This window comes from Crotalus tigris, unplaced genomic scaffold (assembly GCF_016545835.1).
Source record: "Crotalus tigris isolate CLP2741 ecotype Arizona unplaced genomic scaffold, ASM1654583v1 scf7180000017545.3456711, whole genome shotgun sequence".
In the NCBI taxonomy this organism is placed as follows: Eukaryota; Metazoa; Chordata; class Lepidosauria; order Squamata; family Viperidae; genus Crotalus; species Crotalus tigris.
Window position 1 is genome coordinate 3,052,839 of NW_024096464.1, and position 27,596 is coordinate 3,080,434.

Below are 27,596 nucleotides of genomic sequence, written 5' to 3' on the forward strand. Positions count from 1 at the left end.
GGTCTGAGTGATCCGTTTGATCGCCAAGATCAGATGCTGGGATTACGCAATGTCCAGCACCAGCAACGTTTCACAGTCCAGAAAAAGTACTAGAAGAGGAAACGGTCTCATTCAGTTAAGAGAAACGAGAAAGAGAAATATCTCTACAGATACTTAGTTGAAAAGATTAAGTTACTCTCATATATATATCTTTAGCCCTTTCGAACTTGCTTCCGAGCGGACGCACAATATGAAATGTGCAGGATGATGCATCATCTGATGTTTCAATTATCTGAAGAATGGAGTGGCGAAACTTTATATCACTTTGCTTTAAATCAACCAGTGGCAGAACGGTTCCATGATTAGACATGCCAGGGATCCTTCACAAGATTTTATGGGGGTCTCTTCGGCAAGTTTCCCCCTCTATTGCAGGCTCGTCCTGCACTCAACTGTTCGCCTCTGCGCCCTTTCGAGAAGCGGAACCTTGTTGCTTCCGGCCTCCGGATCCAGGGGACTGAAATTTCTGCTGGATCGTGGCACTGGTAAAGAGATGATCTCCCTGCGAGGCTAAAAAGTGAGCCATGGCCTGGATGCAAAGGCTGCGGAAAAGCAAATCGCTGCAATATGGACTCCCGATGATGGTGAGCGAAGGACAGCTAAATGGGGGGAGAGACTGGAAGGGGGGGTAGAAAATGGTTGCACGTTGCAGGTTAGCAGGCTATAGAGGACACGGTATTCTCGGAAGTCGCGGCGCAAGGGCTGCTCCTATGCATTCTTTGGGACGAACAAGTGAGAAATCCTATTGGCTAAAATCCTATTGAAGGATCATCTCCTTTAGGATCATCTTCTTTGCCGAGGCTCGCTCGTCGCTAGATGCCATTCCTGTCAGTCTGACAAAGAGAGTGGGCGTTTGCCAACTTGATGGGGAAATGTTAGAAAGTTCTTCACTCCGAATAGGGCACCATTATATGGATTGTGTCCTTTCCTCTCTATTCGTATGAATGGCCTATACCAGTAATAATTCAGCGTTTCTCAATCCACAGCCCTCCAGAGGGACTGGACCATACGTCCCATTATTCACTTGGCTATCTGGATGAAAATAATAAGTATTGGACAACACTTGGTTGAGGACAACAACTGTGTTGTTGTATGACTTGTACAAATTAACTGTTTATGTGCCATGAAGTCAGTGTTGATTCTTTGTAGTGACTATATATGTAGCTTTTCTCCATGATGAGTTGTCACTGACCTGGTCTTTCAGATCTGTTAGTGCATGCGTTACCACTACAATTGAGTCCTTGTTTGTCATCCTTCCACCTTTCCCGAGATAGCGAATTCTTCACATAATTGCCCCAAATATTGTAACTTTGGCTTAGTCATTTGTGCCTCAAGTGAGAACTCTGGGTTGATTTTTTTTTTAAAGATTCATTTGTTTGTCTGTTTGTTTTCTTGGGCTGTCACTCTCTCAACACAACATATCTCATGGGGTTTTATGAGGAAGATAGGAAAAAGTATGAGATATGTTGGCCGCTTTGAGTTATTTATAAAAATAATAAAGGTAGGATGTAAATAAGTACAGAATTATATAGAATGAAAAAAAATCAATCTTCTTTCAATCCTTCTTTAAAGTCCCAACTTTCACTTTTATAAAATGTCAGAGGGAAAATCTTTGCCTGCCCCATTCTGAAGTTTAATTATCCGATCTAAGCCTAAAACCCACAATGCACAATAACTTGTTCTGTGTGATGGATACAACTAGTATAGTCCCTATTCTCCTTTACAATTTCAAACAAGATTCAATTCCCTGATCTTAGAATTTTTTTCACATACCTCCTGGTACGTTTCCATTTGAATGCTGGTTTCTCATCCAGTTTACCAGAGAACTATCTACGGATATTTATAAGGAGATAAATATGTACTACAATGTCACAATGCAAATTTCACTCCTTGCATGTAAGATCACCACACGCATTTTGCCATCATCATGAAACTGCGTGTTGTTTTGAGAACTATTTAATATTTTAAGAATACTCTTTTTATTATAAAACTTAAGAAACAAATTGGCACAAAGATATCAGTTTAAAATAATATTTAGAATTTAATGAAGAAAACACGACAACTATGGAGAGATTTAATGGGATTTAATTTGGAGAATATGATTAGATTTTAAGGGACAAAAAGGAACAATGGGGAGACCCATCCAAAATGATTATGAGGCTTCTGGAGGGGAGAAAACTGAAGGAAACTGGGTAAAACTTTACCGCATACAAAATAAAACCAAATTGTAATTGTATCTACTCGCTGGATCTAGAAGTCTGAAGCTATTAGATTGCTCCTGAATTCTGGAAGAATTCACCCCACAACTTGGGGGTACAATTTATTTTTTCCCTCACAGCCAGTTGCTACTCTCTGAGGAAATTCAAAGGGACAAAAGTTATTGCATATATTTTTGTTAGTTACATCCTGCCTCCTTAAGTTGGTTTACATGGAATCACTTTTGACTGATCCTTAGGTGGACATATCTTTCTCCTCTTGTAAAAGCTTGCTCTCCTTTGGGGGGTTTTCATATTTCCTTGCCATTTCCTTTTTTATAATAAGCCTCACACTTGATTTAAAAGACAAAATAAACTATTCCTTTCCTTTTTTCAGCTCATGGTGCACTTGGCTCTCAAATACAGTAGGTGGTGCTCCAGTTTATAAAGTGTAGTAAGAGAAATACTACAGTCAATACAGTCAGGGTTGCAGCACTTGGTGACTCATCCTGTGTGACTTGCTTACTGCACTGGGATGGTAAGTTTTCTGACACTGCTATAATAAATTGCTAATCAAGATCAAATTATATAATTGGACAAATAAGCTTGTTTTAATGGTGTTTAAAAGAACCGGTTTAAGAAACAGATAGAAAAAAAAAAGAATCTGACCTGAATGCTAAATTGTTCCCCATGCCTATTCCTGGGCCTGAATTCTGTGTCCAATTTTATTGCTTCAACTATTGATTATAAGAAATAATGTTGGGCGGCAATAGGTAAACAAAGCTCAAAGCTCAAAAACCTTGCTGCTTTCTGTCCCCTCCAGAGCAGCATTGCCCTGCAATTACAGGTAATTCTCATTTAGCAACTGCCACATTCAGTGACCATTCACATTTGTGGCAGTGATTAAAAAGTAAGCTTCTGATTAGTTCTTGCATTTATGACCTTTGTAAGTCTGTAAAGCAAAGAAAAACTATAGTAAGGTCAGGCCTGTATAAGCAGATCCATACTTGAAAAGTTCAGTTAGCTGTTTATTGCAGGTGGGTAAGACTAGATAAGGTTTAGTAGCATTCAACGGGGGTCAGATTTTGCCCTTTCATGCCCACATATGGATTCCAGATTATTTCCCTGTTTGACTCCTCCCCTGGCTCATCACCTTATCGGCCAGTCTCGCCAACAAATCAGATCATAAACACAGTCACAGTTTCACTTATCAACTACTTCATTTAATGACCAAGTTGCTGATTCCAATTGTGGTTGCTTAACAAGGACCACCTCTAATGTAACCCCAATTGTTATGGAATTCAGAAAAACTAATCAAGACCTAGAAATTCAGGAAGCCTTTGGAAAGTAAAGTGCAGATTCCAGCCCTGCAGTGGTATTTGTTTTATCAAGAAAAGTGTTTTTCTGGAACATCATAATATTGACAATTAATGACATTTGTTAGATTAGTTTAATTTTTGTTGTGAAGATTATGTTTGAAGCAGTTTACAACCACAAACAATAAAGAAATATTCTTTAAGTTGAAGATCCCTGATTTGTTTATTCGTGTCAGAAACACCACAGTTAAAATAAAGCATACTATATGACATAACATTTAAAATATAAAATACAAGATTAAAAAAGGTACAAATTAAACAGATCTTGCCCAGATCCCCGATAAGGTGATGGGATAGTGAACCCAAGAAAACCATTGCTTTTTAGTGTTTGAAATGGTTCCTGGAAGAAGGCTTTATTTGATTCTCTTTCCCATTATGAGAACCTTAAAGTTCTCAGAGAGCTGCCTCACTTCTCCTTCCTTTCTCAGTAATATATCAGAATCAGAATAACAGAGTTGGAAGGGACCTTAGGTCATCTAACCCAACTCCTCACCCAAGCAGGAGGCAGACACCATTTCTGACAGATGGCAGTTCAGTCTCTTTGAAAGCTTCCAGTGATGAAACTCCCACAACATCTGAAGGCAAACTGTTCCACTGGTTGATTGTTCTCACTGTCAGAAAATTTCTCCTTATCTCTAGGTTGAATCTCTCCTTGATCAGCTTCCATCTGTTATGCCTTGTCTGGCCTTCAGGTGCTTTGGAAAACAGGCTGATCCCCTCCTCTCTGTGACAGCCCCTCAAATACTGGAACGCTGCTATCATGTCTTCCCTGGTCCTTCTCTTCACATAGTTTCAGGGATGATATAATAGGACATCAGAGAAAGTCTTTATTAGGGGCTCTGTAAAGTGGATTGGGGAGGGTATTTGAGAACTAATGGTTCCCTATTTCTGTTTGAAAGCAAATATCTTACATTTGTATACACAAATATCAATTTCAGGAAGCTCTTCTAATGTGTGCATTTCTTACCCTATGCAGAGTTTATTTTCTCCCTCAGTGAAATAAATGGGAGTCCTTTGTTTTTAAGGAACAAAATAACTGCTGAATATGGAGCATCCAAATGTAATTACAACATTGCTTAAACTTTTATTTATAGTATTGGTTGACTTTTTTTAGTCATTGCCTCTTGATAGGCTTGTAATAAAAGGGTGGATACAACAAAAAATGTAAAACTTTTCATATAGTCTTAGAGGAGTTGTTAAAGCTTGAGATTAAATCAGTTGCCACTATATCAAAATTAAGCACATTTTAAAGCAAGAAATAATGTTTATATTTTGATCATAGGATCCTATCCTAAAATGAAATAGGATTGCTTTAAGGAAGAAAGCAAGAAAAATAGAGACCAGTAAAGATCTACTTAACACAAACTTTGCATTGTGCAATGAAAGTGATGAATTCAGCATATTCTGTCACGATTCCACTGCTCTTAGTCAAAGAACTTTCACCATTAACCAGTGTTTTGCTTTGTGATTCTCATCACCTCCTATTATTATGTTCATGGGGTTTGTAATTAACTATCTTTGCTGTAGTAGTTCGTTTCAGTAACCAAGAGTTGGAGCATTTACTTCTGAGCAAATGCCTTGATGTTGTATTACTCTTTTGTTTCCAGCTGATATGTTTTAACAGAATAATAGAGTTGGAAGGGACCTTGGAGGTCTTCAAGACCAACCCCCTGCTCAGGCAGGAAACCCTATACCATTTCAGACAAATGGTTGTCCTATCTCTTTTTAAAAATCTCCAGTGCCAGAACATCTACAACTTCTGAAGGCACGCCATTCCACTGATTGATTGTTCTAAGTGTCAGGAAATTTTTCCTTAGTTCTAGGTTGCTTCTCTCCTTGATTAGTTTCCATCCATTGCTCCTTGTCCTGTGCAATCAAGTTGGTGTTCCTTAGACAGATTTTCTCTAGGAGGATTTGATCCCAGACTGGTCCTTCAGGTCTTCCAGTGGTGCACCCATGGTCATCTTTTTTCAGTCCATCTTCCCTCAATATATACAAATTAAATAAATAAGGGAAGTGTATACAGTCTCACTCCATTACCAACCCGGAACCAGTCTCTTTTGTCATGTTTCATCCATATAGTGGCTTCCTAACTTGTGTATATGTTTTGGATGCGGACAATGAGATGTTTTGGAATTTCCATATTTCCAGCACATTCCACAGCTTAATCAATGCAACTTAAGGCTTTTCTATAATCAGTGAAACACACATTGACTTGTTTTTGGTATCCTTTGGTTTTCTGAATTATTTATTGAGCATCAGTAGTATTGTGTTGTGCTCCTCTGCTATTTCTAAAGCAATTTTTAACATCTGGCATTGTGCTGTGATCTGTGTCCAATAATCCTAATCAGTATTTTGCTTTCATCTGAAATTAAGACTATTGCATGATAATTTGCAGACTCTGTTAAGTCTCCTTTCTTGGTATTGGTATGTAGATTTACCTCTTCCAATCTGTTTCATTCTTTAGGTTTGCTGGCATAGCTTAGTTAGAACCAGGGCTTTTTTTCTCATAGAACACCCAGAACGGAGTTCTGGCACCTTTTTTGGATAGAACCTTGTAGGGTAGGCAAGGCAGGTTGTATGACGTGTATGAGTTCCGGCACCTTTTTTTTTTTTTTTTTATAAAAAAAGCACTGGTTAGAACCTTTACTATTCTTAGTCATTTGCCATATTTTATTTAATTATGAAAAACAAGTGAAATACATAGTTTATTGTAACATGGATAGAAATTTTAAAAATTGAGCCAGTGTAGTGTACTAATTAAATGTTGGACTAGGGCTGGTGAGATCCAGGTTCATGTTTATCCTCAGCCATGAAAACTCCTTGAATAACCTTGGACCAGTCACCTCCTCTCAGCCAATCTACTTCACAGGGTTGTTATTGGAAAAAAAATAGGTGGAATGTTACATATGATCTCCCTTGAGTTCAGGGAGGAGGTATGATACATCAAATCTATCAAATAATGCCAAATTCTTCAACACTCAACCTTTTTTGTGTTCTACTGCAGTTGAAGAAGATAGCATATTTTATTTTATTTTATTTTATTTTTAAATGCAATGTGTCCTTCTTTGGAGAAATTTTACAGGAAGCTATTTTTGGCTCTCTACAATAGAGTTGTGTGTTCATTCTGAACTGGCCAAGCCTGTAATTCAAAACGACTATAGTGTGGTTCAAAGAACCATGTACTCACGCTTGCAGTATGGAACACAGCCTGCCTTCTTGTTAAAATTGGATTTGCAAAATGCCTTCTGTATTCCTTTACCAATTTTGAACTACACATCTTAATCTGCTTAAGGAGCCTCCTCTCTCCCCACATGAACCTCCTTGTGTGTTTTATCTTGTACATATATTTCCATGCTAAAATTGTTGTATTGAAAGAGATTGAGATTGCATGTACTCTCCAGCCACAAGAAATTCCCAGCTGTTGAAGCATCACAACCATAGTGACAAACTGTTGACACTCCTTTATAAATATCATTGAAGCAAACTTATGAGTTAAACATCCATACAAGGGAAGGGTAAGTGTTGTCTATTCATGTATTAAACAGTGATGTAGAAAAACTAGTCAGGCAGTGCTGGAAGCCAAATTTATTGGACTGTTGATGAATCCAATGCAACTGCAAAGGCAGTTATTAAACAGGTAGAGCTAAATAGCATTAACGTATGGGTAAGATGAAAGTGCTGGGATTAGAGATACCTTTGGAAAAAGCCCAATATATATAAAAACAATAGCATATAAACTAGTAGGGCATCATACTGCTGCTGTAACTTGGACAAGATGTTGGAACAGATGGTGTCTAAAAGCAAATGGAAAAGTATGACCCAATAGATATAGAATAAAATAGATTGAAAAGTCTTTGACAAAGGTCATTATCAGAAAACTCAGCTGTCATTACATAAAAAATACAGGAGATCTCAGGGATTGGCAACTGGTTAATAAACAAGTAGGAATAAATGAGCAATTAACACACTGATGAGTAATCTGCAGTACGGTTCTTTGTGGATAAATTTATTTACATTAAATTTACATGCTGCACATCTCACTGCCAAGCAGTACCTATACAGTTGAGTGGTGAGGTGGCCATTTTTGATCGTGGTGTCAATCTGAAGTGGTAAAATCAAAAAGAGATTGTGAAAGAGTTCAAACAGAATCTCTCCAAAGTGGCTGTATGGGCTTCACAAAAATCAAACAAAGCTCAACATAAACATGTTACTGATGCATATTGGCAAAGGGAAATGAGAATCCAAACTTCAACTGTGTAACAGTGGAATCTAAACTATCAATGGAAAGGAAAGGGAATTTGGGTGAAAATAACCCAATGTGAAAATAACCCAGTTGTTGTTGTGAAAAAGTTTATAATGTCATGTTTGGAATCATGAGAAAGGGAATTGAAAATAGAACTGCCAATATAATAATGTCTTCACACAAATGTGATACCATAGTTGGAATACTATCTACAACACTTGTAAACATGGTTTAAGAAGGACATGATTGAGCTAGAAGAGGTACAAAAATGTATTTGGGAATTGAAGCAGTTCACCACAAGGAAGGACTACAGTAATGAAAATTCTATAGCTTGGATCAAAGGGATGTAAATAGGGACATGATAGAGAAATGCAAAACATCATGAATGCCATAGATCAGGTGAAAAGAATTTTATTCTCACCATTTTAAAATTTGAGGTTATCCATTGAAATATAGCGACACTCAAGACCTACAGAAAGTTTTTTAACATATAGAACATAGTTAAATTGTGGAATTTTGCTTCCAGCAGTTGTGATGATGTTAGCCAATTTGAATGGGACTAGACAGGTTCATGGAGATTGTGAGTGATTATTAATATTGATATCTATTTATACCCCCCCCCCATCTATTTAAGTGGAAACCTTAAAAATAAGTTACTAGGAGGCAAGTTACTGGGATGGAGTTATTTTTTCTCTATTCCAGGCTTGTGAGCTTCCCAAAAACATTCAAACTGACATTATTACAGAGTGAATTGGATGGTCCTCTGACCTGACCTAACAAGACTGTTATGCTTTGATACATTTCCTTGCCCAGAGCTGTTACATGTTTCTATTCCAGTTGTCTTTTGCTGAATTGGGTGCTTTGTGCAAACATAGAGTCTCTATTATGTTTCTCCAAGATGGGTGAGAATGTTAAAGTTGCTTTTGTTTCCTTATATAAAAGATGCCATAAAATTACTGGTTTATGGGCAGAGTAGTGTTCTTCTAGAATCCACACTATATTAAACTACTCTAAACAAGTGTAGAGGTCAAGAGTTATGCACCAATCCTCAATGAAGTGTTTCACTTCGATTAAAACTTTGATTGAAGCAATATTGCAATGCCTTGACCTGAAGATACTTCTACAAAGTGACTACACTATTCTGAGCTGATAAGAGTGGTTTCTAGACACTTGTACAGTAGCCACTTGTTGAATTGAGCTAGCAGATCAACTTGGATTGGTCAAGCTTCAATTCTTCATAGAAGTACAGCATTAACCTTGGCAGCTACCTACCTTATTGTTTTCATCTTGTCATACAGCTCGTTGTGTGCTTATGAGGAAATAAGTATAACTCATGTTGTTTTTAGCCATATAAACTACATTGGATGAGCCATTTCTGTTACAGTCAAGAAATATTAGGAAAATAAATAATTTCTAGGAAAATAAATATTTTTTTCTTTTTAAAAAAGAATATGCCTAGCCACATGCCTATTTAACATAAATGATTTACTAATTTATTGCTTACCTTAGTAGTTTATCAAGAGAAAATGTGGTCTGCAAACTGCAAACTTTGTAATATGACATGAAATTTTGAATAACATAAAGTTGACTTTAAAGGGTTAAGAAAGTAAATACTGCCTTATATATTTAATACAGGTCAATGATGTGAGAGCAGTGGCTTCATGGTGCTCATAATGCCAGTTATTTTAGAATATATAAGCAATTATTTGTCCATCTTAGACATGGTAATAGCATGTTATTATTTCCAGCATCAATTTCTGAACTGGTACCATAATTACTGCCTCCCCCCAAACACTACTGTATGGTTGATGTTTGCAGTGCTATGAATTCTTATCTGCAGGATCAGTCCATGTCAGGTCAACAAAAAGTGGCAGGTGAACTTTAAACTGAGTGTTATGCATCTAATTTTCAGACAAAAAAGAAAGTTCCAAGGAAAACATTTACAATATATATAGCTATCCATATATTTCCAAATAAATAATCCTCATGCAAATTTTCCAGAAAATCTACGACTATCAATGAAATCTCCTTTATTAATCCATGCTAAAGCCCCATGTATTGAATTGAGAGTCAAAATTGAGGGTCAGGAATGAATTACAGTGTTCAGTTTGGATTATATCTGACCCAGATTATGCAAACCTGTTTCATTACCTTTGTTATGCAAGATAGCATGTGTAAAATCAGTTAAACAAGGAAGCTAATAATGATATATTTCTTTGTGGGTATGCAGTCCCTTTGATGCATTTTTCATTGGTTAAATAACTAAAGCTACTTCTAGTTAGCCATTTTCATTCAGCAGAAAAAGTGACAGAATATGAAGACTGTTGCATTTTTAAAATGTCATCACATGTTGCCAAAGTGCAGAATAGCTTATTTTGGGCAAAAATATTTTAGTTGGTGTATGGTCCCTAGTGCAGGATAAATAAAATTGCCTCTTAGTCTGAAGCATAAGAAATTTAAGAGCCATTGTAATATATTTTTCTCTTAAGATAGAAACTGAACAATATTTCTATGGAGAGAGAGATGAAGTACATTTGAATTTTAGGTTTTTGCAAGTTTTAGGTTTCAAGTAATAACTCTAGTCAATTCATGGTTTATGGACTTGAGAAGCAGCAATCTTACAGAAGAGGCTTGAAAATAAAATATTTGTTCATTAAGTAAAACGTTTCCTAAAATTTTGCTGTTTTCCTTTTCTCCAGTGCATGATCTGTATTACCAGCAATGAACATTAATTTGGGGATTTAGATAAAAAGAATGCAGTTTTGTGATTTGGCTTTCAGAATCAGTGATACAGTGGTGCAGTGGTTAGAATGCAGTATTGCAGGCTGACTCTGTCTATGCCAGGTGTTCAGTCCTGACTGGCGAGGTTGATTCAGTCTTTCATCCTTCCAAGGTTGGTAAAATAAAGATCTACTGTTGGGGGCAATACACTGACTCTGTAAACAACTTAGAGAGGGCTGTAACACTATGAAGTGGTATATAAGTTTAAGTGCTGTTGGCTATACAGCATGTGTTGAGTTGTAGAGATAGAGCAATTGCTGCCTATTTTATCAACAAGGAATTCGACTTTTGGAATTGTACTGAATAGCAAGCTGTCGAATAATCAGAGGTGTGACTGAATGTATTAAATTGGTCTATTGATGAGTGATAACCAACTATAAGAGTTTGGCAGATGCTTTTTGCATCATAACATGCTTTCTTTTAGAAAGAAAATTGAAATAGGTTTTTAAGAATCTGCTCAGGGAACATTAATGTCACTTCGTGAAACATTTATTAATGTTCATGAAACATTTACATCCAACTGGTCAGTTTTGCCACTTCAGCAAATTCTGACATTTTCACAATCCATTCCTCCACTGTGGGAATTTGATTATTCTTCCATCATTGAGCATACAGTAGTCTTGCTGCACTTACCATATACAAAATCCATCTGCCACAAATCGTTTCTAATCCATTGTCCATAAGTCCCAATAAAAAAGGTTTTGGTTTGTTCACAATATTTATCTTTAAAACCCTTTGCATAGTTATATGAATTTGTATCTCTAACCCCTGAGATATTGGAACATTACTATTGTGTTACCCCTTCGTCCTTCTCTTCATTAAATTAGACATAATCAATTCCAGCATCCGTTCCTTATATGTTTTAGCCTCCAGTCCCCTAACCATCTTTGTTGCTCTTCTCTATACTCTTTCTAGAGTCTCAACATTTTTTTTACATCATGGTGACCAAAACTGAATGCAGTATTCCAAGTGTGGCCTTACCAAGACATTGTAAAGTGGTGTTAACACTTCACGTGATCTTCATGTTCATCATTTGTACATACTTCGATGTTAAACTCTGTTTTATGTTTTTCAAACCCAGTTATCTTTTTATCACATGAAACCTTTCTTTTAATCGACCATATGAAAACGATGTCCTTCTACCATCGTTTTCTTAACTAAATCTTAATTTTTCCATCTTCCTGTACAAGTAATTCTCAACTTACAACTATTCGTTTAGTGACCGTCTGAAGTTACAATGGCAATGAAAAAAAGGGACTTACAACTGTTTTTTTGTACTTAAGGCCATTGCAGTATCTCCATGATCATGTGATCAAAATTTGGATGCTTGGCAGCTGGTTCATATTTATGACAATATTGCTGTCCCGGGTTCATGTGATCACCTTTTGGCTTCTGACAAGCGCAGTCAATGGGGAAGCCAGATTCACTTAACTTACTTAACAACTGCAGTAATTCCCTAACAACTCTGGCAAGAAAGGTCATAAAATGGGGCAAAACTCACTTAACAACTGTCTTGCTTAGCAATGGAAATTTTGGACTCAACTGTGATCATACATCGAGGACTATTTGGATATATCAGCCATTAAACCCTATCTGTTGTTTCTCTTCTATAAAATGCTTCTTGTGCTGAGGTCAATAAAGGTATCTTTGAACACAGCCTAGGTACAATATTGTCCTTCTCAAATAATGATTTTTTAAATCTCATTAATTTAAACTTTATCGTACTATAAAAATCCATGCCAACCAAAATTCAGGCTACATTTTTTGTTTCTAACGTTCTTTTATTTTTCAGCAAAACTAATTATTTCATCCAACTAAACAGTAAGCTGCAAAATATAATTTATCATCAGGAATTTCTGATCTTCTAACTTTTGCATCTTGCAGAATTTTATATTTAATCTTTGGTTTCTTACCCTGCCATATAAATTTAGATACACCTTTTTGCTATGGTTTAAAAGGTGGATCAAATTTCAATATTTAGCACTATGTATATTTCTCATAGACGCTGAAGAACCATAGCTTTATTATACATTTTGAAAAGTCTGTGCCTTTGGCACTTACTATTGTGGTTTCTCTCTTATTTTCTTGCTGTGTATTTTCTTCTTATCTGTCTTGTGTTTGTATTTCTTCACTTGATCTAATTGTGCCTGTACCCATGTTGATTAATCCTTCCAATTTATCCCAGAATGTCATCCTTTTAAGTTTACCCATCAAATAGTATATTATCTTTTCTTCTGTAATATTCTGATTGGTATCTTTTTTCAACAAAATTATATCTATATTATTTATATTCACTCATTCATTCATTCAATTTAGTATTGAAATGTTACTGGATTACCTTGTCTCTTATTGCAATGCTATTTGGAAAGATCTTGAGAGAATATTCTCTTGGCAGGAGGACTTGGGCTTATTTATTTATTTATTTATTTATGAGACTTATATACCCCTTTAAGTGCAAGCACTCTCTAAGCGGTGTACACCAGTAAACAATGTATATATATATATTTACATTGCCCCCAACAATCTGGGTCCTCATTTTACCTACCTCGGAAGGATGGAAGGCTGAGTCAACCTTGAGCCGGTGAGATTTGAACCGCTGACCTGCTGAACACAGTCAGCTAAAGTGGCCTGCAGTACTGCACTCTAACTGCTGCGCCACCTCGGCTCTTATCTCCCGAGGTCTTTCCCACATAGCATTATTCTTATGTTCTTTCCAACAGAGTATACAAGTTTATCACTTGGTACTTTTTATGTTTGAATAGTATTAATTCTGTACACTTTATTCACTTCTAATTACATATCTTCCATTCAAAAAATTGGATAATGACTCCACAGCTCTTTCTCTGACATCTTCACCAAGTTCTTCTTGAACTGTTCTCAGTCTCAAACAAAATTATTCCTGTCTTTGTTCTAAAAGAGCCATATTATCTAAAGCCCTTTCTATCTCCTTGTTAGTTGGTTTTGTTTTCCAAAATTTTCCAATAATTCCAATTTTTATCCATGTTTTCTTTTTCCTACTTATACATCTCTCTTTCAATCTTTCTTTTAAATTAGTCAGCTTTTTCCCCCAGTCCCAGTAACTGTTGCTGTTAACACACATCTCCAATTCCTCAACAATTTTCTTGCCTAATTCCTTCTTCTGCCCTCTGCCTTCTGTAAATGCCTCCCTCCTTGTGTTGTCATTTCTGTAGCTTTTGCTAGTTTGCTTATAATCCAGAAGAAAGAAATGTGAAGAAAGAAAAAAGAATAGAGAAAGAAACTCCCAATGAATACCTCTCTGTGAACCTGCACAGAGGCCCCCATGGTTATAGCTGCCACCTGTTCAATGTGAGTCCAAAAGCTCAATTGAATATTCTGTTTGTCCTCAGCTTTGTGAATGGACTAAGATGTATACCATTCAATAGTTGAGCAAGAGTAGTTTCAATCAGGATGATCTATACATAATTGCTTAGTGCTACATGTGGCCAATAAGTGTAAAGATCATTCTTATCTGATCTTTGATTTTAGTCTCTAAGATAAGACCATGGGATATTTTGGGTAGATTTACTCTTGTTGTTCATCCATATGTTATATGGAAATGATCCCATCCATATATCCAAGGGAATGAAACAAGAATATATTCTAACATCATTGCTTTTTAATATATACTATATATTAAGTGTCTGATTAAAACTCTCCAAAGTATTGATACCCAAGTGGCCAAACTGACTGCCATTTTGTATTTCTATTTTTTAACGTTGGTTGAAGGGCCACTCGGTTGTTATTAATTACTCTGAAAGTGTCAAAGGTTTCTTTTCACTATAAACTCTTTTATCTCCAAAATATGTTTGGGAAAGTAGGTTCAGCAAACCCAGTGCTGTTAGTGGTGTTCATCTGAGATTTTGAGTGTGCTGTTAATTTCTGTGGCTTCTGGTGTTCTACTTGACAAGATCCCTCTGGAACATGCCAGACCACCCCTCCAGAAAGTAAATGGATAATCTCATGGCTTCCTTCTTGTCCAGGAAAGCGTCTTTGGCTCTGGCACAAAGCCTAGCTAATGGTAATCACTCAGCATTATTATCTGGGGGCGTTAAGTCACTATTATTCTACTCTATTGTTTTTTATTACATCTCTTGTACCACACATTCTATGTATATCTAATGTGCTTTTGGTTTATAGTCATCTGTTTATATTTTTTCTTCTGTCCTGTGGTGTCTGATTCTCAGAGGCTTAATAGACAAATCTATATATGGATTATTGGTATTATGGAAAGGATGTAACTATGTTTTCATAACTTTACAACAGGCACGGTAAATATACAATTCTATATGTTAATTTTGTGTGGCATATAGAATATTAACACTTATTTCGTTAATTTAGACTTGGAAAACATTTGACTTAGTTAAAAAATATGTGTAGTAAGTAGTTCTTACAATGATTCCAACAATGATACAAATGGGTTGTGTAAATAGCCAAAATTCAATTTGGATTCATGATTTGAGGATAATTTCTGTTTTAGGTTTTGTATTTAAAGTTTAAAAACTGGATGTTTAATTCGTTTAAAGATTTAACAGTGTATATTTTAGGGAAACATCGGAATGGGCATAGCAGAGCATAATTACATTTTAAAACTTGAAGGCATTTTTAATGGCATCTCATTCTAAAAGGTCATTTTATTTTCTTCATGCCAGTTTCTCCCATTTTATTATTCCAGTTCCTAAACCGGTAAGTGAATTGATGAAAATGTAGATGCAGCAAATATTTATTTAACTATATAATAGGACCACCACATATAAACATCCTGGTCATCTACTGCAGCAAAAGAGGTATCCAGCCATAATGGTTTCCCATGCCACTGGAGTAAGGTCTCTTCTGCTGAGAGAGTTGTGCCATGGCTATTCCACATAAAAATCCATCATACACAGGTTTCTCATGTGCAATTCATCTTCAGCTGTGCTAGACTGTATATTTTCGTGAGACTGTAGAGCCACCTCTGTGTCCACAGATGAACTACACAATAGCACGTTTTTTTTTAACCTAAAGGGCCACCATATATATAGGATCCTAATTTGTTGAAAAGTTCCAGGAACGTAACTGGATCTTTTTTACCTTGATGTCTGAATTCATCTAGTATCACTGTTGCTTCAGCTGTTACAAGCCAGACATTGCTGGATTTAAAGTTCCAGAGAAATGAGATACAGAAAGATAGGGACACTAGAAGGCTGTAATCCTTGTATTGAGGATGCTAATATATAACAACATCTACATGTATTATTACTGAAGTCCTTTTACTATAATTGAGCAAAAAAATCAGCATGCTGGACTGATAGTTTCTCATAATTTTATACAATGTTTTGGACTGTTCTCTCCTTTCCTATCCTGATTATTTTTTCCTTATTTTAATGTTTTAGGTGTTAATAGTTGGTGGGTCATTTGGGCTCCGTGAATTTGCACAGATTCGATATGATATTCAGAAGGTTCGTGGAAAGGTAAGCAGAATTCTTCTCCTTGTAAAATACAAGATTCAAGAATATTAGCCAATTTTTAAATGGAAGGACAAACTCATTGATTCAGTGTTTACTTCCCAAACCCAGATAGCTAAAATTTTGAAATTTTCATCCCACACAAAGCTGCAAGGTAGCAACTGTTTCCCAGTCCTTTCTATTGTATCTTTCTTGCCCATTTTCAAAGCCCAAGAGAACAGTATGTTGACGACAAAACCTATTCATTCATTCATTCAATCAATCAATCAAAATTGCATCCCATATTTTGCCCAAAAGATAGGTTATGAGTCTACATCTATTTTTTTTTTACATTTATGTACAGTTTTTCTGCCATTATACTCAAGGAAATTCAAGCTCTGTGCCAATCAGTGCAAAAGAGAAAGCTGTGTGAATAAAGTCTGAAAGACTTTAGTTCCATATTATATACTTCCTGAGAGCAATTAAGAGAACAATAGGCCTGGCCTTGAAATAAATTGTCAGCATTCTACTATCAGAGGAAAGGTAGAACCCAGGGCAGTGTACAAAATCATTAAACAAAAATACAAAAGAAAAGTTACACACACCAGTACAGGAAGCTGAAGCAATTAATTGTTGATGAAGACTAAAATGCATTAAACTTCACCATTTGGCAACTATATTTATCTTGACCCAGGGAAATAGCCAAGTCTTAATTGCCTTTCCAAACATCTGCAGGGTTGGAGTCAACCATGTACGGGAAGGGTGGGGGGAGATCCTTCCAAAAGGAAGGAGTTGCTATTGAAAAGGCCATACCTTTGGGTCCCACAAAGTGATATTGTTTCAGAACCATATGGGATGGGAAGATACCGTGATAAGGGCAGTCATGACAGACAAAGCTTTTGGCACAAGGGAATTGCATGAATTGGTCTGAATGTCATGCCAAGTGTATGAATGCAGGACAAGGAAAAATAGCAATAGAAGTTGCAGTGTTGCTTCTAATGGAAGAGCAAGGCATGGAGGTTGTTCTTGTATAGTCCCAGGTCTAGGAAAGCTTGATTAGGGGCATTATTGCTCTCTTCTTGAAGCTCTTCCCTCCATAGCTTCTGACATGTTTGGGGGCTAAGCATCCTGCCAGAATCTCTCATTATCTAAGATAAGTCTTTATCTTCTAGAGCTGTCAGAGGCAAGTGATTACCTGCTGATTCCTCAGGCTGATGGTTCGTATGATCTGCTCTTTCATTCTCTGAATCAGAGGATTCAGAAGAGATCATAACAGCTTAGAGTATACTAATGGTATAAAATATAGTAACCACAGTATATAATATCAGGGCAAGAAGAAATACCTTAATGTATCCCAGCTGCTAATTAAGACAATTCTGGAGAATAAAGTCTATTAATAATTATGTGGTTTGAACATTGCTCTGTAGTTTAGCATGATTTATTAAATAGAACTGGAAAGTTTCAGTCAGTATAGTGAGCCATAAACTATGTTTTGCAAACAGCAATATCTGAGTTCATTCTCTAAAATCTATCTAGTTACCTACCAAAATGAATGAATGAATAGATAGAAGTTTCACTGATTATGTCAACATGCAGCTCCTGATTAGCGTGATGGACCTGGAATTGCTTTACATACACTATTATCAGGAAAGTAAAATCTGACAATATTGGGAAATAAGAAAGAACTGTTGACAATGTGCAGATGATAATTTATTCAAAATTCATTGTGAACATATAATGCATTCATATATTTCTTCCAATTCCTCAGAATTTTATGTTCCTGTGAGCTAGCATCAGGAACCCTTCTATAAATGCATGAATTTCAAATCATCATAACACCTAACAGATTAAATGCTACTAAAACGTATCATTCGGAAAATTGAATGCAGAGTGAATGTTGCAATTATAATTTATATTACATTTATATTACATCTTCACAAGATGTATTACATTTATATTACATCTTCACAAGAAGATGTAATATATATTACATTTATATTACATCTTCATAAGAAGCTGTACCTTTCTGTCTGATCATGTGGACTACTCCATGTTTCTCTGTAACATTCAAATGGAATACTACAGAGTGCATTATAATCCCTAAATCTCTTAATTATTTTTTTTTTAACATCAGGGCTTACTTTCACTGAAATTGTTCATTCTAGGGAAGAAAAAAGATGTTTCCCTTGGGTTTTTTCTTGGCAATTGCTTATAATTGCTTATAGTGGCAATTGCTTATAATTCATAATTGAATATGCATCAGTTTTGATTTCTGAATATACTGGAAAAGAACACACAGTTGCTTGGGCCTGTTGGCCATTAGTACACAGGATTCTGAATCAGACTATTGGTAAGATTCCTGGACTTTTGACTACTTCCTGTCATTTCCAAAAGTTAGCACTTGTTCTTTAGTCATATACACAAGAGGCATTTATTTCATTTATTTTTATTTAAAAAGTAAAGGATTTGAGTGTAGTAGTCCTATACAGCAATATTGGCTAGGTTAAACAGATATTATTATAAATATAAACATTATTTAATCTGATAGGCCCTGTAATGTTTCATATTCAAATTTAAAATAAGGCTTCATAGTGCATGGGATCATGACCTTAGCATCTGTCTGCAATTCTTTAAAATCATTTCCCCAGAATCATGTAGCTGCTTTATCCAACTCCAACACGGTTCTAGAAAAGAACACAGTTGTTTGAAATGGGTGCAGATAGGTGTTGCATTAGCGCACGCACACACACACACACACACACACACATCCTTCCATAAAGCCCTTATGGGTTCAAATCTAAAGCATTATAGAGATTGAATCCAACATCTTAATATGTTTGTAGTACTACCCTCAGAGTAACCAAGGTACTGATTACAAAGACAAAATAGTACTGCATAAAAAAAACAATCCCATCATTTTTGATATAAAAGAAACAATAAAGGTCCTTATTTTATCTGTCTTATAGGGCAGAGTTCCCCAATCTTTCCAGCTTTGCAGACCGTGGAGAGGGGGAATGTTTCTGTGTGAGCGGCCAGGAAGGATCCCCACTTGCGCAAGCAGCGGGTGAGCGGGTGCATGCACCTCCATGTGCGCGAGTGGCGGCTGCATGTGTCTGCCACACATGCAAATGGAACTGCAGCTACATTTGCATATGTGGCAGATACATGTAGCCGCCACTCGCGCACATGGATGTGCACGCACACACTCACCCTCTACTTGTGCAAGTGGGGATGCTCACTCGCCCACTGCTTCTGTGGCCGGGTTCTGAACAACTCACAGCCCAGTAGTGGGCTGCAGAGTCGGGGATGGGAACCTATGTTCTAGGGGCTTTAGAAGTGATTTAAATTTAAATCTTTATAAAACACCTCAGTTTGAAAAGCACAAGATAAATATTTAATTTACAGACTTCCCCTGTACTGTTGTAAAAGTTTACTAGATGTCACTACAGAAGCTATTTTAGCTGATATTTAACAAATCTTGAACTGAGTCCTGATTTTATTATCTTGAACCATCAAGGAAAAATGAATCAATTGGACGAAAGGTCTAATGCCTTTAATGAAATCGTCAAGAACATTTCAGCTCATATATAAATCAAAAGACTGGATTAAATTCCATAATTTATTTACAGCCTACATAAATTAGATTTCCTAGTTGCTTTCAGAAATGCACCATTTTGAAACTAATTACTGCTGTGCAGTAGATAATATCTATTTGGTAGGTAATAGAATTTGATTGAAATGTCTCTCTGGACAGTCACAAAGAGGAATATCTTTGGGATTATAGTATTTCAATGTAGCCAGATTTTTTTTTCACTTGGAGCTCCAAAGGGCCACATAGAAAGAAAAGTAAGAGTTTATAGAGCAAACTAATTTTAAACAAAGTTAAAAACAAAAGTCAAATGTTAGCCCATGTGTAGAAGAAATTATGATGACCTAAAAGTTCTGTCTATAAAAACACAGTATTAGATGCGAGTCCATGTTGCATATTCAAAGTTAATTTTTCACACAAGAATATTCTTTTTGAAGAAGGAAAGTTTTGAAGCATTGCAATATAAAACATTTCCACTTTTGCACCCAAGCCTCAAGGGCATTTTGTTTCAAATCTTGCACTTCAGGCTATTTAAGTGGTTTGTAAAAGTACAGGTACAGCATATTAAACAGGCTTTACAAAGGCACCTTCAGGAATTGTCTTTTAATATTTTAAACATAGGTGTCTTACTTTTCTTATTCCCTTGCCCCTTATTCTTCCATTATATCCAGATGAGTCAGCCAGCTATTCAGCGGCAGAGTTACAGTTCCAAAAGAAAGAATTAAATACCAAGATGTGCATTTCTTAACCAGAGTCAAACCCTTTTTGACACAATTTTAATTGGAGAAGTGGTAAATAAATGGCCTCAATATGATTTTCTAGTTCTTCTGAACCAGAGAGCATTTTTACATTTGAAAAAAGTCCATTCAAGAGAGCACATCATTTAATTAACTATTTGAAAAAAGAGTTCTTCACAATTCACAAGCTATTCAGATGGCCTCATAAAAGGTAGCGATTACCTCAATAGGTTTCTAGAATATTTTTCTCTCATAGATACAGGTAGTCCTCGACTTACAACCACAGTTGACCCCAAAATTTCCATTGCTAAGTGAGACATTTGATAAATGAGTTTTGCCCCATCTTATGACCTTGCTTGCCACAATTGTGAAGTGAATCACTGCAGCTGTTAAGTTAGTAACACAGTTGTTAAGTGAATCTGGCTTCCCCATGTGACTTTGGTTGTCAGACGGTCACAGGACATTACAACCATCATAAATACGAGTCAGTTGCCAAGCATCTGAATTTTGATTACGTGACCATGGGGATGTTGCAGTGGCCGTAAGTGTGAAAAATGGTCATAAGTCACTTTTTTCAGTGCCACTGCAACTTTGAACGGTCACTAAATGAACTGTTGTAAGTTGAGGATTACCTGTATTACCATTTTTTGTGCTTCAAAGTTTATTCCTTCTGCATGGTCACAGCTTTCTTTAACCTCTTCTTGGTGTCAGGCATACCTTCATTTCTCTTTCCTCTCTTCAGAGCAAGCTTGTTTACCCTTTTTGCTTATTGTAGTGCAATTTTCTGAATTTCAAACTTTTTCTTCTGTTGTATAGGATGTATCCTTGTATCTTTCTACACATCTATCTCATATTTTTTACAATTTGCATCTTGTTCTTCAATAGCTTTTCATTACAGTATTTTCTGCCTTGTAGAAGGTTGATTTTTATTATTATTATTGATTTGGACCATGTTAACTGTCTTCTTTTTTCCCAAAGCTTATGTCACTCCATTTGGGAATCATGACTGTAGTCAGAGAGACGAAATAAATCTTAAGTACCAGAGCCGTTGTGATTTAACTATTCATGAGGTTTTCTTCTTTATTCATTTATTAAATGTGTTTGCCGCCATCTTGCCTCGCGGCAACTCTGGGCAGCTTATAAAATTGAAAAAGATAAAACCATAAAAAATATTTCTAAAAACAGTAAAAATGGAATTACACTCAAAGTAACACTATAATTAAAAGAGGTCCGTTTAACAATTCTGTGAGATTAATTAGCCTGAGAGAAGTTGACTGGTCCCAGGTCACTCAGTGATCCTTACAACAAGTGGAATTTAACCTTGGCTGCTCTATATGATCTTTGTTACCATTACACCATACTGGCTGCAAAGAATCCATTTAACCTATTGCTCTTCTGCAACAACAGCTAATTGGCTGCTTCATGGAAGTTTACCAACAAGGCTAAAAAGGTCCCAGGATCCAGTTTTTGCACTTGAAAACTATTGTGGCGGGTTAGTTAGAGTGTTTATGTCCTAAAAATTAAGCTAAAGCCAAGCTTGCTTTTCTGTGGGCAAGAGACCCTCATTGTTCTTCCAGTTTTAAACTTGCCTTAAATCAAGAATTAGCTCCTCAGCTCTTCCAGTTATATAGGATTAGAACAGCTCATTTCAGAATTCACTTCCATATCTTTGTTCACACAGTGTTGGTAATAGTAATCACAATATTTTATATAGACATTTTTTTCTGTTTAGTGAAAAAAAACCTTGTTCTCCTCTCCCCTCCCCTCCCCTGTCCTCCCCCCCCTCTCCTCTTCCCTTCCTTTCCCTTCCCTTCCCTTCCCTTCTCTTCTCTTCTCACAGCCTGTCATAATAGCACAGCTAAAATTCATCTGAAAATAAGACTGGCTAACTAGGGGGTGGGTTATGATAACAGGTGACATGAGCATGTCTTTCTGTTGTAATTGTTTGAACAAGTGACCTTTCTGATAATGTAGCTGAAATAATACATTGGGGCAGACTTAAATATTTTATGGGGCCCACCTTAGCTACGCCAGAATGAACAAAATGTAAGAAATAGATAAATTAGTTTCAAAAAAAAAATAAATTGCACTATAGGCTACTCTCAGAATGGCATACTAAAAGGAGAGGGAGAGCACGTTTTTGATAATTACATTCAAACATCCTATCTGTATGACAAAAGCACCCCCTCTTCACTTTGCATTCAATCTCAAATACCTGTACTTCACTGTTGATCCTATGTCTTACTAGTCCTTTCCCCCCCCCCCGTACTTCTAGAATTTCTTATCACTTTAAAAGCATTACAGCAGGCACGCAAAATTTGTTCAATCAATTCAGTATTTTTTTGAGAACCCAGTGTCTTAATATATGCTATAGTTAACTTCTGGCAGTTGAATTTCTCTTCAATTCACCAGCATTCCAGCATGCAAAAAAACCCTTGGATAATGAGTTTGTAAATATGATCAGTCTTGAGACATTGAATTTTAATGAGGCTTCTGCAATCTGGAGCTATTTATTTTGTGATTGCTATTGGACTAAACAAAGAAGAGTTTAGGGAACAGTTTTGCCTATGAAAATAAATAAACCTGAACTTCCTTTGAGATGTATTTCAACTTTCCATTTTATGAATAGAAATTAATATGAAAGATTATCAATAAAATGCTTATAATGATATAAATAATCTTTCCCCCTCTTATATGAAATAATTAAGGTTTTCATGCTAAGCATGAATTATTGGCCAAACCTTTTATGATAGACCCTGTTGGAATTATGATTATCTCAGAATGAACTGTGTAAGAATTCCTTTTCCTTTTCTCTATACAGGGAAGTATGTGGTATTTGAAGGTGCGGGGAAATTACAGTCCTTCTTAGGTTAAGTTTTCTTTGTGATTAGAAGTATTTGATTGCTTTATTTTATTAATCAGATGGATCCAGACTTGGAAAAAAGGCTCAAAAAGAGTAAGGTGACCCTGGAACAGGAATATGAGGTATGATATTGGTATATTTACTTTACTATATGGCTACTTGGTTATAATATACATTCTACCCATGTCTAAAGTTAAATAAACTTTAACTTTGATTCATAAGGATCCGGCAAAAAACAAATTGCTTTGAAAATTCAAAGCTTTGTTGGATGCAACCCCCATTTTTCATGTTCATACAGTGCTGCAAACACAGTTTTACAGTTAAGAAAAGCTGCAGATCTAATTAGGATGTGCAGGTATCTGTGTTGCTCTTTAAGATAGGGTAGCTAATTGCAAATATGTGTTATTGTTTAGTGATACAGACTATTAATCTATCAGCCCCTTAGACCAGCTGTACAATTCTAGCCTCATTTGGTGCCCACCATGTATACTAGATTTTGGAACTCCCAAATCAAACGGATTCACATATTATTTAAATAGACATAAATCCTATTCCGAATTAAATTTTATATGTAACCCAATCCGTAGGAATAGCAAAATGCTCCAGTAAAAAGCTGTGGTGGCGCAGTGGTTAGAATGCACTATTGCAGGCTAATTCTGCCAACTGTCAGTAGTTCAATTCTCACCGGCTCAAGGTTGACTCAGCCTTCCATCCTTCTGAGATCGATAAAATGAAGACCTATATTGTTGGAGGCAATATGCTGACTCTATAAACCGCTATGAGAGGGCTGTAAAGCACTGTGAAGCGGTATATAAGTCTAAGTGCTATTGCTAATTATAAAACTGAACCTCAAAAATGATACTTTTTTGACATTCTTCAGGCGAATTAATTCAATACTGCTGCTTACCCACTCAGCAAAAGAATCCTGCTCCTTAATTCATTTTCAACAAAAATAATGTAAAACAAATATCCCCACTGATAAGATGGGAAGCAAGGAAAACAATAGCAAAACTGGATTACAGTGGATTAAGTGGTATATGCACTTTCATTTGCACTAATGAAGTATGTCTCCTAGCTTTTAGACAGAAGATAGTGGTGACAGACAAAGATGGAATATTCACTATCATAAATTTTTAATCTGGTCCTCTGTAGAAGCTAAAAGAAAATCTCAGGCACCTCTTTCTACCCAATAAAATTTAATAGCTTTTCAGTATCTCTAGCCGATACACTTATTTCATTGTCTCTAGGCTGCTGGGTGGAAGAGGGGCGATGGGAATTCAGGGTCACTCCCCTTAAAGATCATGAATTGGAATGGACAGAAATAAGTAATGGCTTTAGATAAATTTATCAGTTTTACAGTACTTATCAGTCCAACTTGAAATTGTTGTACTGGGCAGAATATCACATCAATAAAAAGAAAACCAAAATCTATTAGTGTCTAAACCCAAAAATAATCATAACATCAAAAATAAACCCAAGATAGGTATTCGCAGTCAGTCAAATGACCAAAGAGGAAAGAACAGAATAAGAATCTGTTCCCATATAAACTCTCCTCATGCTAATGTTTCTCTATTTTAAGACTTTAGACAATGGTGACTAGACAATTGGTGAATTGTTATGGCATTGAATTTTATTGACTTACTTTATTTTAATGCTGTAATCCATTTTGTATCTTTGAAAAACATAATAAAATTATTTTTTTTGATCTGTCTAACACTATGTGGGAAACTCATATAAATTAAACCTCTGCTTTTTCTGTCTCGCTCTTTGTGTATATGTACGGTATATTTAAACATACACACACAAAAAAGTCTCTGATTTTTCCAATAGTTCTAGAGGTAGGAAAGCAGTATGGAAGTATTTTTTTTAATTGAAATACACAAGCTTAGCAAGGTGCCCTGTCTAAATCAGATTGCACTTCAGATGTTTGAAGGATAATAATGATGCAACAGTAACATAATGTTCTAATTTGGAACATAATGATATAATTTGAAAGCTGGGAGTGTTGTGTCTAATCTATTAATTTGGGGTATCCAGATGCAAGTGAATTTCTAGCTGATAATATACAATCAAACATTCCCATTTCACTCTCCCTGAGTTTTAAAAGTATGTTTTATTGCCTATTTCAAAGCTCCACAGAATGTTTCAACCTTCTTTCAGAACCCTGAATGAATCAGTTGCATTATTTTTGTTAGCTAAGATGTCCATACTGCCCACTCCTGACTCTAATAAAATGAGATGCTACTCTGAGTTGAGATGGATACATTATGTTGTCATTTGTATTTTAAAAAATCTTGCATTTTTCATTTAGCAATCTCTTATTTTTCATGTATTAGAGATTCCCTAGTATTACCTAGATTTGAGCTAGGAATTTCATTTTGTTGATCTGAGAGCTGAAGACATAATTTGTTTTAGACTGGTGGATCATGTTCAGAAGAGAATGTTTTCACACATTTCCTTCCCTTCCTTTTCCACCCCACAAAACACACTATTTTAGATAAAAGGTGTTTAGAACTACTTTAGAATGGGAGATGCTTCTTAGCACAAGGGGAGGGGTATTGGTTTTTGCTTTCTATGTAGTAGATTTTACCTTCTCTTGAAATTGTAATAAGATAATAACAGTTTTTGAGCACAGCAAAAGGGGCTGAAAGGAGCCAGATGGAAATTAATGATTCCTACTATAACCATCTAACCCAAGAATCCCAATTTTTTACCTTAGCTACAGAGAAAAAGTGTGATTGTGCTGAGGTGTTGTTTTATTTGAATTCATGTTTGGAAAATTGCTTACTATTTATCTCTATAATCTTTTATAATCATAGCTAAGTTTGCATAATGCCTTAACCATCTCCACAAACTAGCTGATCATTATTTTAGACTATAATTGGTCACATAGTCATACAGATGTTTAGACTGGATTTGGCATTTTTGTCCACCTAGCAAGTCCTTCACAAGGATCTGGAATAGGCAGATGATGCTGTTTAATAATATTAAAGGAAATGTCTCATGATGTAAGGTGTCTCAAGTAAAGCTGCCATTTGCAAATGACTAAGGGTGACTTTATCAATGCTGTTTAAGTCCAGATATTTTGGAATTGCACCCAAGACACCTATTATTATTGTGACTATCTTTGCTTTGTTTTGCCACAGTCATTCTTCTTCTGTTTGCAAGTATTATTATATACTGCCAGTTCTTTGCATGATGTTGGCATTCACCCGCATTAAGTTCTTTGCAAGAACTTAGGATATCATAATGTATTGGCACAGTATATACATGCAGTATGGCCTTTTATAATTGACAGGTGGAAATTTTGTCAATGTGCAGATTTTCTAAGTGCTGTCCAAGATTTTTTGGTATGGCACCCAGTGGCCAGTTTATACCTTTATATTTCAACTTTGAATATTATTATTCAACAATAGGTTAAATCTACATCTATTATTATTCAACATTAGGTTAAATCTACATCAACATTAGGTTAAATTTAACATATTATTTAACAAAGTAATTATTATGTAATATTGTTGTTGTGGTTTGTCAGCCAGATATTTAGACTGGATTTGGCATTTTCACGCACCTATTGAATCCTTCCCAAGGACCTGGAATGTTATGCATTGTATGAGCCCTCCTGGCTCATTGTTCAGTATGTTGTGTGAAGCCAGAAAATGGGGTTAACTCAATTAATTAATGATGCTTTTAATTTGTTGTGTGAACACTTCCCATTGAATAGCATTTATATTGTAGAAATCGGCAAATAAACAACATTTTTATGTTATGATTTCCTGTCTCCCTTTCTTTTTTCTACAGAAAATGAAAAATGCCTCATTTGATGACTGGAAGAACATCAGAGGGCCCCGCCCGTGGGAAGAGACTGGATCTGATCAAGAGAAGCAGCAGTAGCAGTACAGTGCTGCCTAAAAGCCAACCTAACTAATTAACTAGTTGTGCTCTTGAATTATCCTGTAAGATGAATACAATGGGTGAATTAATAGAATCTGCTACTAAGAATATGGCTATGTTTGACATGGCTAAGCAGAAGCCTTGTAAGTAAATATTTTGAATTTTGCAGTGATTATTGATAATGCTAGTCAAATAAATTTAGATAAGAATTTAATTAAAAACATGAGTTTTTATTAGACTTCTTCTTAATGACTTGAAAGGTAACATATTGTCGTAAATATAGGCTGTGTCCTACATTTAGTTTCAGACATTTACATTTTTATTAGATCTGTGTTATTAGGACAACATTTTGTTCCATCCATATCCATTTATGTTTGCAACTCTTTCTAACTTTTGTAGGCAACTTTACTTAATAGATGTAATTAAAATAGGGTTTCT

General features: G+C 35.8%; 1 protein-coding gene across 2 annotated transcripts; it reads left to right on the forward strand.

Moving 5' to 3' along the window:
- The first annotated feature begins 467 nt into the window (after window positions 1-467).
- On the forward strand, window positions 468-27,379 carry LOC120304170 (cytochrome c oxidase assembly protein COX16 homolog, mitochondrial). 2 transcript variants are annotated; one of them, XM_039334420.1, is made up of 5 exons: window positions 495-620; window positions 2,629-2,769; window positions 16,025-16,102; window positions 23,324-23,386; window positions 27,066-27,379. In XM_039334420.1, exons 2-5 carry the CDS (start codon window positions 2,767-2,769, stop codon window positions 27,156-27,158), a joined length of 237 nt encoding a protein of 78 aa, XP_039190354.1. In that variant the 5' UTR covers window positions 495-620; window positions 2,629-2,766; the 3' UTR covers window positions 27,159-27,379. The 2 variants fall into 2 exon arrangements, with proteins under 2 accessions (XP_039190346.1, XP_039190354.1); XM_039334412.1 differs by lacking the exon at window positions 2,629-2,769 and having other exon boundaries at window positions 468-620.
- The last annotated feature ends 217 nt before the right edge of the window (window positions 27,380-27,596 follow it).

What these genes read in the sequence shown, in the direction of transcription:
- LOC120304170 (XM_039334412.1), top strand. Translation starts at nt 561, where the DNA reads ATGGCCTGGATGCAAAGGCTGCGGAAAAGCAAATCGCTGCAATATGGA. An exon ending in TTCAGAAGGTTCGTGGAAAG is followed by an intron (nt 16,103 to 23,323) that starts GTAAGCAGAATT and finishes TTTATTAATCAG; the next exon opens with ATGGATCCAGACTTGGAAAA. An exon ending in CCCTGGAACAGGAATATGAG is followed by an intron (nt 23,387 to 27,065) that starts GTATGATATTGG and finishes TTTTTTCTACAG; the next exon opens with AAAATGAAAAATGCCTCATT.